This window comes from Formica exsecta, unplaced genomic scaffold, assembly GCF_003651465.1.
Source record: "Formica exsecta isolate Colony F162 unplaced genomic scaffold, ASM365146v1 scaffold153, whole genome shotgun sequence".
Taxonomy (NCBI): domain Eukaryota; kingdom Metazoa; phylum Arthropoda; class Insecta; order Hymenoptera; family Formicidae; genus Formica; species Formica exsecta.
In genome coordinates this window covers 264,545-277,197 of record NW_021848854.1, presented here as the reverse complement: position 1 = coordinate 277,197, position 12,653 = coordinate 264,545, and the positions used below count along the sequence as shown (strand labels likewise).

At 34.0% G+C, this 12,653-nt stretch overlaps 2 protein-coding genes across 2 annotated transcripts in view; both read left to right on the top strand.

Moving 5' to 3' along the window:
* The window catches only part of LOC115232973 (neurocalcin homolog), a 236,845-nt gene that overhangs the window by 60,852 nt on the left and 163,340 nt on the right, over positions 1 to 12,653 (top strand). The gene's annotated exons all lie outside the window — the stretch shown is intronic.
* LOC115232971 (neuronal calcium sensor 2) overlaps positions 1 to 12,653 on the top strand; it is a 208,900-nt gene that overhangs the window by 60,712 nt on the left and 135,535 nt on the right. Inside the window, exon 2 of the mRNA XM_029803154.1 lies at positions 1,869 to 1,908. Coding sequence (XP_029659014.1) covers positions 1,890 to 1,908 — 19 coding nt within the window. The 5' untranslated portion in view covers positions 1,869 to 1,889. The remainder of the gene's footprint in view (positions 1 to 1,868; positions 1,909 to 12,653) is intronic.

Here is a 12,653-nt window from a genome sequence, read left to right as displayed (position 1 = left end):
GCTCGGATATCTGCTCATTCATCGTGCACACGTCATAGTAGTTGCTCCTGCGACGCATATAAAAGCAAACTTATCATTTTTTAGTACGAACTTTTGCCGAACTTTGCCGTATTAACCAATAATCTTTTAAATTATAGGAACGAGAATTATGAGAAAGTGCGCACGTATATTAATTTGTAATAAATCATGAAATATATACATATACATTTAGAGATATTAACATGTGATTTATTTGAAGTGTAATAGTAATGTTAATAAAATCAAATAAATCTCTCATATCGAATAAAGATTTCTATCATTTTTATATATTTATATCATTAGTATTATAGTTTTTATTATTGGATATATTTTATATAATTTTTTTTGCAAAGTTTTTAAAAACATATTTATCTAAAATTAGAGATATTAACATGTGATTTATTTGAAGTGTAATAGTAATGTTTATTTTTAACTTTTGATGAAGTTTTTCGACTAGGGAAACTATTTACTATATGACATTAATCACATGCTAAAAATTTTGTTAACTTATTTTATTTTGTGTGTGTGTGTGTGTGTGTGTGTGTGTGTGTTTGTATGAGAGAACGGTTTATGACAAAGCAATTTGTTTCGGTGATCGAAATCTTGACGACATCACCGTTGTTAAATGAATGTATATGCTCCGTATCACTGAAGCGTGGTGATCATGATAGTGTTCGAATCGACAGTACGATAAATAGGTGAATAACGAATATGACCGCTTCACCGATAACCGCAAAATGCGCATAAATGTGGGATAATCTACCGGAATCAATGTAGTCCGCTTTTGCCGAAAATGATTGCGCACATTTCCGGTATCCGATGATCACTACGCAATGCGGTGAAATTTATGGGATAACCGTGCAGTAATGTCTGATTTATCTATTTAATTATTTGCGTGATAAAATACTAACGTTTCGCATTGAATTTCGAGAGGTCTCTCATCGCTCGTTAATACATATTAGAGGATATATTGGAAAGTCCATACACGTACAAGATACATGAGATTCTTTGTCGAATTTGATATAAGAATTTGAAGGCGATTTTATCATTTTTCAATTTTTTGGTTAAATCCTGCATTTGATTAATAAACAGAATAATTAGAATTTTAGTAAAATATAAATTAATACATTTTTTCTTTGACTATGAAAGTTAATACAAATTGATAACATTTAAAAAAAAATGAGTTTTTAGAATTATTCTTTTTTTTTTGAGAGCGTACAGGCGATAAATTTGCTTCAGTCACAGGCAATGCTACATAAAAGCATTGATGGGGCAATTCGCTGATAAAATCTGCATTCATATCATGTTACCAAAAAAGAGAGACGAATAGATTCGATGAATAAATCTAATTTAATCTTCTGTCACAAGCTGGTCTTTTTACGGGACTATATACATATTCATATCAGAGAAGTTATGTGAAATAGAAATATATTTTTAATTTTTAAAAATGACGAAAAAGTTAAGAATTCTTAATTATAAAACTTAGTTATATAGTTTGAATTTGCATGATCGCAATAATATTGCCGAAGTTTATATTCAATATTTTAATCAAAAATTGCATTTCTATAATTCTAAAGTTATTAATTCTGTAACAATTTTTAAAATCTTTACTCTTAAAGATCTAATATTTCTATGATTATATTAATATAATTTATAAAATATCTGTTACACATGCACGTATACATTCATGCATAAGTATGTGTTAAATAGATAAAGAAAGCCGGAGAAAAAACGAGGAACGAAGTTATTATATCTATATCTTGAGCGAATTTACAAGATAAAGATTTCTTCGCCAAAGAAATGAATATTGCCAACTTTTCTTTCATGAAATACTTATTTGTTTGTTTCAGGAAAATGTGGTGTTGGGCGCGATGCGACATATTAAGAAAGGTAAGATGCGAATTGAATTTTTCAAAACGTCAGTCGCGCGCACCGTTGCCGCGGCGAAGCGTTGTGTGTGAAATTTTCAGGAACGTATTTCCGCAATAGTCGCTATGTTGGACGTGCTACATAACTTTTGCAACGCGTTCGCGCGACCGACGGTTTTCAGCTTCACGTCACATTGCATCACGCTTTGACATGCGTTTCGAAACGCAGTTTCGTCATCAGCCTCTGCGACGTGTCCTGTTAAAAGAAACAGGCAACGAATCGTTGCGCGATCAGTAATGACACGATCGTGCTATGTGTGGTAATGGATTTATTAGTACATCCATTTATTTATATGCGATTATTTAAATATTTGATAGAGAATATCAAACTACCTGAGCAATAATTTGACGTCTTATAAGTTAGCGGAACAAAATGAGCAGAATCAATTCTAATTAATATTTTTATTTAGTTTGCACGCTGTGCGGCTTTCCGGCATTATTTATTCTTATTTTGCAAGCAACAAATTCGGAACTTGCATATTTCGAGAGCAACAAATTCAGACAATACGTCAGTATCAAATTTAAGCTAGCAACAAATTTTTTTCTGGTGGTTTACTCTTGTAAGTTTGCACGCTGTGCGGCTTTCCGGCATTATTTATTCTTATTTTGCAAGCAACAAATTCGGAACTTGCATATTTCGAGAGCAACAAATTCAGACAATACGTCAGTATCAAATTTAAGCGAGCAACAAATTTTTTTCTGATTGTTTACTCTTGTAAGTTTGCACGCTGTGCGGCTTTCCGGCATTATTTATATTTATTTTGCAAGCAACAAATTAGGAATTTGCATATTTCGAGAGCAACAAATTCTTATATTATTGTTATGTAGAATTTTGTTGCTATATATATATTGTTCCGCTAACTTAATCTTCCTTTAGCGGAACATCATTTTTTTTTAAAACTTACAGAGCAACAAATTTTTTTTTTTGGCAACTTTTTAGCAACAAATGAGCAACAAATAAAAATATTAATTAGAATTGATTCTGCTCATTTTGTTCCGCTAACTTATAAGACGTAATAATTTGTTTTTTGTAATATCCAGAAATGTTTTTAACACTTTTGATAAATTTAGTCTATCCATCACACATTTACTAGTTTATATAGTTTATATCACATTTATTCTGTCGTAAAATATATATAATATAAGATAAGATATGTAATGAATGGTTTGTATAAATAACAATAGATGCATATAATTCAAGAATATTTCTTATAAAATTAATTTTTAAAATTATTGTGATCATCTTTATTGCTTCTTAAATGAAATAAAAACTCGATTAATCTCATTATTGATGTTAAAACTTCTGACATAGATGATAAATGAGATTAATAATAAATCTTATATTAATGGATCTGGAAGAATTTTTGATTCTATTTTTAATTTCGTACTTTTATAATAAATTCAAGAAGTGAGTGCCTATATATGTAAGATCTAAGTGCTTGTAAAAAATTAAAAAAGAAAACGATAGAACAATCGTTCACATACATACACATATATTTTCCAAAACTTTATGAAAATTTTATAGAATATCTGCAGTGAGGCTGCGCTTGACTCCATTATAATAGAAAGTCGAAACTTAATCTTTTTAATTAATGATTTTGATATATACTTGGATTTAAATTTTTTGGGTGGGTTTCAAAAAGACGTTGGGAATAAATGTAAAATTTTTATATTTATTCTTTTTACGTAATAATATTTAAATATTTTTTCGGTGTTTATTGAAATAATCGTAAGTTTTTTTCAACTTGAAACTTGAAACTTACGAAGAGTTTAGATTAAATACATTAAATTTAGAAGATTTAGAAATTAAATAGTCCGAATCATGTTAGATTTAAATAAAGATTTAGCGATATACATGTTAAAAGCTCAAGATATATGCACGTATCAAACATGAGAAACATATGATTTAATTTAATTGAATTGAGTTTAAATAGGTCTAAGCTAATATTGAATTACCCGAACAGCTTTGGTTACGATGGTCATATATCTCATCTTCTCCCATTGCATTGCATCAACATTGTTGCTGATGCCTGACCTAAACATTAGTAATCCCACGCATCCCTAAGCTGTGTATACGGCCGTTGCGTTTCAATCAGAGCAGGCGCGCGAGCGTAAGCGGTACAAGTTTTCCATTAATCGTAGTCGCTGCCCCAATTTCTAAATTCACAGTCGCCTTGGTAGCGCGCGCGCGTCATAACTTGCCTACGTTCGGATATTATCGTGGAGACGTCGGATATTGATTTCTCTCGGCGCACTCATGAATGAGACGTGTCTGTTTCTTTTACAATGGAATGATCGCCTCAATTATTTTCGGCTTTATCCGAGGATTATGTTCCATCGTGCATTCCAAAGCGCGAGATTATCATAAACGATTCTCAATTTAGGCCGGATACTGTATTGCTGGGTACAGTGTTGTCCCCGTGGACGCGTGATCGCCTCTGTTGATCTGGCATTTCCATCACGAGAAATTAAATTCGGCTGCATGATACAATTAAGTGCTAATTTATTACTAATTTGTTATTCTGTTCATAATTTTATTGCTTTTATTAATTAGCAGTAAATTGATATTAAGATGGAAGTGCTGATTTAACATTTTATTTTTGTTTAGGATTTGCTTTTTTTGGAAGTGGTGATGCCATAGCGTAATGTCAAGTCACCATCTTCATCTTTTAATATCAATTTCTTGTTAATTGATAGAAATAAGAATTTCAAGCTTAGAATAATAACTTAGCAACATTTAATTATACGATATATTTGAATTTGGCTTCTCGTAGTGGGAAATGTCAGATTAACAGAGTTCCGATGACTGAATGTCGATAATGTCAGCGGGAATACTCACATTAAGTTCAGCGTTACATAACATTATTTAAACTTTATTGGTCTCTTGATTTGTTTAATTATATTAAACTTTTAAAAAGATTGAAAATTGAAATATTTAACGTTTATTATTTAATCGAAAAATATCAAAGAGGCAATATTATTCTATTGCATCAATGATTTAAGCTTCTTGGAGTACAGTAATCACGATGCAAAGTTACCTTTTATCTTGTTTTTTCAAAATTTGCATAATGATTTTATTTAAATTTATTTAAATTATTATTAAGCAATATTTTGCCAAAATTCATACTCGATAATGTATATATATATATATATATGTACATAAGAATTTACTAGGCAAAGCATAAAGTTTAATTTGTATATTTAACACTCTAAGCGATTTCTTGAACATCAGTATCTTGAGTTTTCTCTTTTATTGTATCTTCCATGATTCTGATTTTAACGATTTTCCAGGCGCCAGAGGGAAGATTAATTTACTTTATAATGCTTGCATAGCTTGCTTTAAAGATTTTATTCAGAATATTTAAAATTCAAAAATGTAGATAGAAAAAGAATTGAAATAAACCTCTTCGCTATTTCGCTTTTATAAATAAATTAATGCCATGTGTATAAAAATGTATTACTATTAATTATTTCTAAAACAGTTTTTAATAATCTTTAATAAGTTATTAATTTCCTGTATTTTGTCCCGCGCTGATTTAATTGATATATGTAATTCTCTAAAGTATATATGTAATCGTTAAAAGTTAAATTTTCTCTTTTACCATTTCGTACATGCTGTCTATAAACAACAATAAGAAACTCAGATTTAAACCATGTAGTGCTAACAATAAGTGTAGGATCTGAATGCAATCGCTAGGTCTTCAACAGGCATTTCTATTTCACTTTGAGTAGAGCTGCTGAGGTTTTAATCGAACCACGACAAACGATATTCAGGAGAGTTTACTTTGGGCGAGTCGATGAATTTCGCACTACAGGCGATTTCGCGACGAGCTATATAGCTTCTCTTTCTCCAGCATAGTCGATGTTTACCGAGTTCCTCGCTAAGCAGAAATAATCAGACCTACTGCCTCTCTCTCTCTCTCTCTTTCTCCACCCCCTTCTCTCTCTCTCTCTCTCCCTCTCTCTCTCTCTCTCTCTCCCTCTCTGCGATCGATACGCGTTTATCAGCGTTCCCGGGCTACATAGCGTACGAATCCTTTGAAGATAAAGCACATCATATAAATATTTGACAGCGCGGAACAGCACCGTATAAACACGTTTCGCGCATATTTCCCCTCCGGCGGTGAGAATCCGCGTTTTAATGCCGTTGCTCGAGGATTTATTCGCGGGTAATAGCAGTTTACGCGCGGATATAAATAACGCGAAATCATCTCCCGCTCTTTTCGCGTGATAATAAATCTTCCCGCCACGCGATATTTCGCTTGTCGAAGCGCATCTCCGTGACAATGGCTCCGCGCTTTTTCTCGTTTTTCCTTTTTGCCATGTTTTCGTTAGCATCAAACGGCATCGTTACAGTAGCAAAATAGTAATAATTTTAACGAGATTATCAGTCTTCTTATGTCTGGAACCTTCGAAGATAAAGCATGGCGTAAATATACATATGTGACAAGATTATTTCATTTGATATGGAATAAAATATTTTATGCAGTTTTTGTAAAAGTTCATAAAAGATTGCATTTTTTAGATGACTGTGTAATTTAATATTCGGGAAATATAAACTTTATATGTATTCCACGCCATTGGAACATACATGTAACAGACGAGTAATAAAGAAGTGGGAAAGTTACGCACCGGCAGAACGTGTTGATGTACTTTTATGAACCCTTCGTGGATTTGCATGTTATCTGAGGCGTGTGCTCGTTTTCACCCACACACGTATATATAGGGGAATGTTGGGTAGAACCGGGTAGGCGGGTCAAACCGGGTACCCTTGTTTTTTCGTAATAAATGCTGCTATCTATGGCTAACTTGTGTTATTAGTTGTAGATTGGCGCCATTATTATTTTAAAACAAACCGTGCCCCTCTGCACACGATATTTCTTTTTTAATAAAAGTTCAAAATTTTTAGCCCAAAAAAGATCGATATCGAGGCAAGAATCGAGTCGTCGTGCACTTTTTCTATATAGAGCATCTGTTTCGATAAGTGCAGCATTGCATTCTGTATATATTAGAGAGTATATCATATAAGTTTTGATCGGCACTTTGTACGCCGGAATATACAACCGCCGTATTTGTTACTTTACTTGTGTTGGGGCAAAACCGGGTATTTATACATCTCATATAATGAAAAGAGAAAGAAATGTTATCCTGACTTTGTGTCCCTACAAAAAGCAGTTGAAAACGGAAACTAACACAGAAGAAGAAACCACTAATTATACATCTCATATAATGAAAAGAGAAAGAAATGTTATCCTGACTTTGTGTCCCTACAAAAAGCAGTTGAAAACGAAAACTAACACAGAAGAAGAAACCACTAAAAAAAAAAGCTTTTTGAGACCCCTAAAGTTAAAAAGTGAAATAAGCAAGTCCTGCAGCAATGTCAAACAAGAGGGTATCTTTATTTGTGATTTTTGTCAACAGAATACATCTTTATATTGTATTTTATTTAAAATAAATCTAGATTTTGTAATTACACGGTGTTTTGCACATTTTCAAATGGGTACCCGGTTTTGACCCTACCAGTAGGACAAAACCGGGTACTTTGACTTCTCCACAAAATCTTGTTATTCTTGGTAACCAAAAATTTTTTTTTCAGCAACTAGCTTTATTTTCTCATAGTTTAAGGTACATTAAAGACTACTAACGGTCGGCAAAATTTTTTTTACTCTTAGATTTTTTGTAGGAAGACAAATCCAAAAAAGTACCCGGTTTTATTTTACATAAACTATTGTTTCAATTATCTCTTATCAACACACTCGTATCTTTCATAAGCACGAACTATAATTCAAATATTCTGTCATTGACCCGTTTGCAATCTGCCTCGAGCGATGCAATTGATGAAACTAATGACGAAATAACTCCGCTAAAAAGGGATGACGCTCAATAGCGAATCAGCGATTAAAATAATTGATTAATTTCCAATATTTCGGGCAACCATTGTGGATACAATTGTGTGTCACATAAGAATTCGTTAAACTTTATGCCTATTTAAAAATTAATTTGATCTATTTACTCTAATTTTAGATCACTAATATCATATTTATTGTGCATAAAAATATGCTTTATATTAGTTATATTTTTAGGAACATTTTTTACATCAGAACAGATTTCTCTCACATGTATGTGTTATAAGTGATTATACAGGGTGAAGAAAAAGTATGGAAATCCTGAAAATTTTCGAAAAATATGTTTTACAGAAAATTGTGTTGGATAAAAGTTGTGGGGTTTAAAAAGATCTATTTACTGATCTTATCAGTTTGAGTTTGGATGGCGTCGCCAAGGTCAGGACAAGGTCACCTTGAATTTTTTAAACGGAAACCTATTTTCCGTTATTTGATCCTTATTGACCCTATTTTTATTACATATTCTTGTAACCCTTGTCAAGAAATTAATAATAATTGCAATTACATTATTTAATAAAGTTTATTGACGGTAATAAAAATTTGTATTTTGTTTTATTCCAAAAACGGACAGAACTTTCCGGTAGACCTAATATATATAATGATGAATGAAAATTTAAAAAACGGAAAGGTCTCGCGATATTGTGATTTTTCGACATATCTTGATTTGCTAGTAAGAACGTAACAAATAAATATAATAATTATAATAATAGCATAAAAACTTTTTAAATAATATATCTTATATACATGGTGCGGAAAAACACCGGAAACCTACAATATTTCGAAGGGAATAGGTTTTGGAGGAAAATGTTAAATACAATAGTTTTTAGATATTGAAAAAATATGTACCTTGCGCTCCAAAATCTAATTGACCTTCTTTTAAGCAGAAAATCGTCGTAGACTTCGACACGCGACGAAAAATAGGAATTTTTATCGAAAAACTGGATTTGGGCCTCATTGGGCTCAAAAGAGGCCTCGGAACCAAATGTTTGTCGGCTATATCAGATGTAAAAACGTGTCCTGAACCTAAATCCACGATAAAAAATATGGGTCCCTACTTGAAAAAATCGACTTGGGTCTCACTGGGCCGAAACTAGACCCCAGATCCAAAATCTAGTGACCAGTCAGATAACTCTTTCGATACCCAAAAATTTTTGTATTTAACATTTTCCTCCAAAACCTGCTCCCGTCGAGATATTTTAGGATCCCGGTATTTATTTTTTCCGCACCCTGTATATAATAATTAATAATATAATAATAATAAAAATAGTAACGGTATTTCTTTTATTTTACCATGGATAGAGTAACACTTTGTCATAGATAGACTGAATATTATAAAGCAACATTTTACATTATGCTAAATTCTTTTTACGTTCTATAATCTTAAAGTGCTATAAGTAGTAGAGATACGACGATCTCCAATGTAATCTCACACACTTGTATATGCGTTGCATACTTGTCGCGTATGCGAAATAACATCGCGACGAAATTGCATCGTTATAAAAATATAGTTTGATGTAGGCGCAATCGACTTATCACGGGGGTGAGAGGGAAGGAGAAGGTTTACAAAAAAATCGTAGAACCAGCCGCGGAAGTGATCACCTCCTCCCCACGAGCGACTTTTTTTATCACATTGGCCACGACGCTGTGACGCAGCTCTCTCTATATCTTCTTATGGAATATATTTTCCGTTCCCAGCCGGCGTGTCCGCCTCCGTTTTACCCTTTTTATGCCAATGTATTCCACGCCATTGGAACATACATGTAACAGACGAGTAATAACGGAGAAATCGTACCTCGCACCATTTCGAATAATCGTCGATGAATGTGACGAAATATTTTGCGCCCCCTTTTGACTCTACTCGCATAGGGCCACAGAGATTAGAGTGAATTATCTTCAAGAGCTCTTTCGATCGATTTTCCGATGTCGCGGGAAATGGCGTGTCCGTCATTTTCCCTCGAATGCAGATTTCACATTCTAATTTTCCCTCGCATTTTTCAATGTTCAGTCCACGCAAGATTTTGTTGCGTTCACCGTTCACGATATCCAGCGCAACATTCAAATGTTCGAGCCGGCGATGCCAAACTTTTAAATCTTTCGAGGCGTTTGATACATTGTTCCAGATTTTATGGCATTCGGCCCGTTCGCGTTCCGACAGAAAATACAAGTTCCTGATTCGATTCGCGCATAGTTTCACGTTTCCACTGCGATCGACAACGACGGCACGATCCTTTCTAAAAATGACTTTGAGATTTTTGTCCATTATATTTGCAACCGATAATAAATTCTCAGGAAGATCGGGCACGTGAAGCACGTTACTCAGGCTCATGTTTCTCTTGTCACCGTCCACATCGGCCGTGATCGAAATCGTTTCTATCGTCTTTATTTCCGTCGATGTATGGTTTGCAAGATTCGACTTTCCGCGTCTTAAATCGTCTATCTCCGCGAATTTGCGTAATTGTACGCATAAATGTGAAGTTACCCCGCTATCGAGACACCATTTCGCATTGCGCACGCCTTTTTCCGCGCGAAGCGCCTCCTGCGTGTTCGATAAATCTTCCACCGCACAAAGAATTGTTTCTTCGGTGCTGTTCGCCGATTGACGGTAATCCTCGAGTTTTTTGTTTTTGCGGCCTTGTGCCCTTTTTTCCTGCATTGATGATAACGGAACTTGAAATCTTCTTTATTTCCCGATTTCGGTTTTCTCGCTCTCTCTTTATTTGAATTATTTCCTTTCTTTGCAATCGCGTTCTGAACAGCGATTTGCAATCGAGTTCTGTTGCGCGTGTCTTTTTTCCGAGTGTCGCTTTCTTCCACGATTTTAATTCGAGGAACATCCGGCGACGGCAAGTTGTTGCGTGATTCGATGGCGCATCGAAAGTTTTCGAACGATTGCGGTAGGCTGTATAATAGCATAATCGCAAGCAATTCCGGATTGATATCATTGTTCATCTCTGCCGATTTGTCGACGGTGTCCATAAATTTTTGCACGTGATCTCATATGTCCTCGCCTTCTTCCATGCGTTGTACCGTAAGCTGCTTAAAAAGCGTGGCCTTCCGAGCCGGCCCCTCCGACTGATATATTTTCCAGTTTCGACCATACTTCGCGGTCTGTTGCGTATACCCCTATTAACCTGGCACTCACACCACGAAAAATCGGGTTCGGCCATAGTGCATAATTAAGTGCTAATTTGTTGCTCTAAGTTCGAATTTATTGCTCCTACCCGTTAGCAGGAAAATGATATTAAAGATGGGGGTGCTGACTTGCCATTAAGCTAGCACCCCCACTTCCGAAAAACACTTATAGCAAGTCGCGAATCATGAAACAAATACACTAGAATTTATTGCTAATGGATTTTTCTAAGTTAAACGTTGAGCAATAAATTTGATATTATATATCTTGAGAGCAACAAATTAGGGAAACATTTTAAGACCAAAATAATAACAGCAACTAATTGCGTTCATGTACTTTACTCTTGTACGAACTGTTCACGTTTTGACAGCCTATTCCGATGCAGCGTTTCCAGCGTTGGTTTCACGCACTCGCCGTTTATATATTCCCAGGCATCGTTTTTCATGAGGACCGCTTTCATTTGTAGCTTCCAGGTGTCATAATTGTCCTTGTGGAGAATTTCGATTCGTGCGTAGCTTGACGTATTCATTTTCGCGATATGCACGGCAACATACGATTTTTCCTCTCTCTCTCTCTTTTTTTTTAGAAGCACATGGCGCACTTAACCTCACTACGTTTCACGTTCTTCCGATGCTTATTTCGATCCGTTCTGGGCCCATAACCCGTGAGCAGGTTAGCACGGAAGGGCGATTATACAAAAACGTATGTATAGTTATCACAATCGTGTATTTGGAATTATATTGCACTAAGTGAGCTTACAACCGTAATGAATGTGCGGAGGTCTACTGTGTTCTAAAAAGGGCCGAGCATCTCACCAGAATCTGGTGACCAGATGCCGGTTCTTATGAGCGTAAATGGCGGCATACTAGTGGAGACCACGTGTCGCTTATAGTAACCGGATCCACCGATTACCAACAAGATCTTTTTAAACCCCACAACTTTTATTCGAAACAATTTTCTGTAAAACTTATATTTTTTGAAATTTTTCAGGGTTTCCATACTTTTTCTTCACCCTGTATATATTTTACAAAGATTTCACATGAAAATATATAAAATTACGCAGAGAGAGAAAATAAAAAATAAATTTATAAAAACTAACATATTTATATAAGAAATATCGAATATCATAGAGAGAGAGAGAGAGAGAGAGAGAGAGAGAGAGAGGGAGAGAGAGAGAGAGAGAGAAAGAGAGAAATCCAGTGAAAAACTAATCATAAGTAAATTATAGTATTATAGAATTTTTTGAAGACATTCATGAAATGAATTTAATAGAAAATACTATTGCTGGTCATTATAGCTATATTATAAAGATTAAATTTCACAGATATGCTAATTTTTTCCTAAAAAAATGTTGTGTCATTTTTTTTCATTATATTTAAACGATTTCAAATGCAGACATTATTGGCTGGAATCGTTTTAACGTATATTGTTGATCAGCGTTGAATAGAGAAAGTATCAAATATTTTGATCCTTTAAGCGATGTTTTTGCGAATATTTCGATCTATGAAATTCGATATTATCTTTTTGGAGAAACGGTTGGAATAAATTGAATACTTGGACTTTCTTTAAATAAAATAAAATTACATGTATAAATATATATAATTTTAAAAAATCAGATTTTCTAAAAACTTATAATTTTTTATTATTATTTGAGACACAAAATATCTTTTTTTT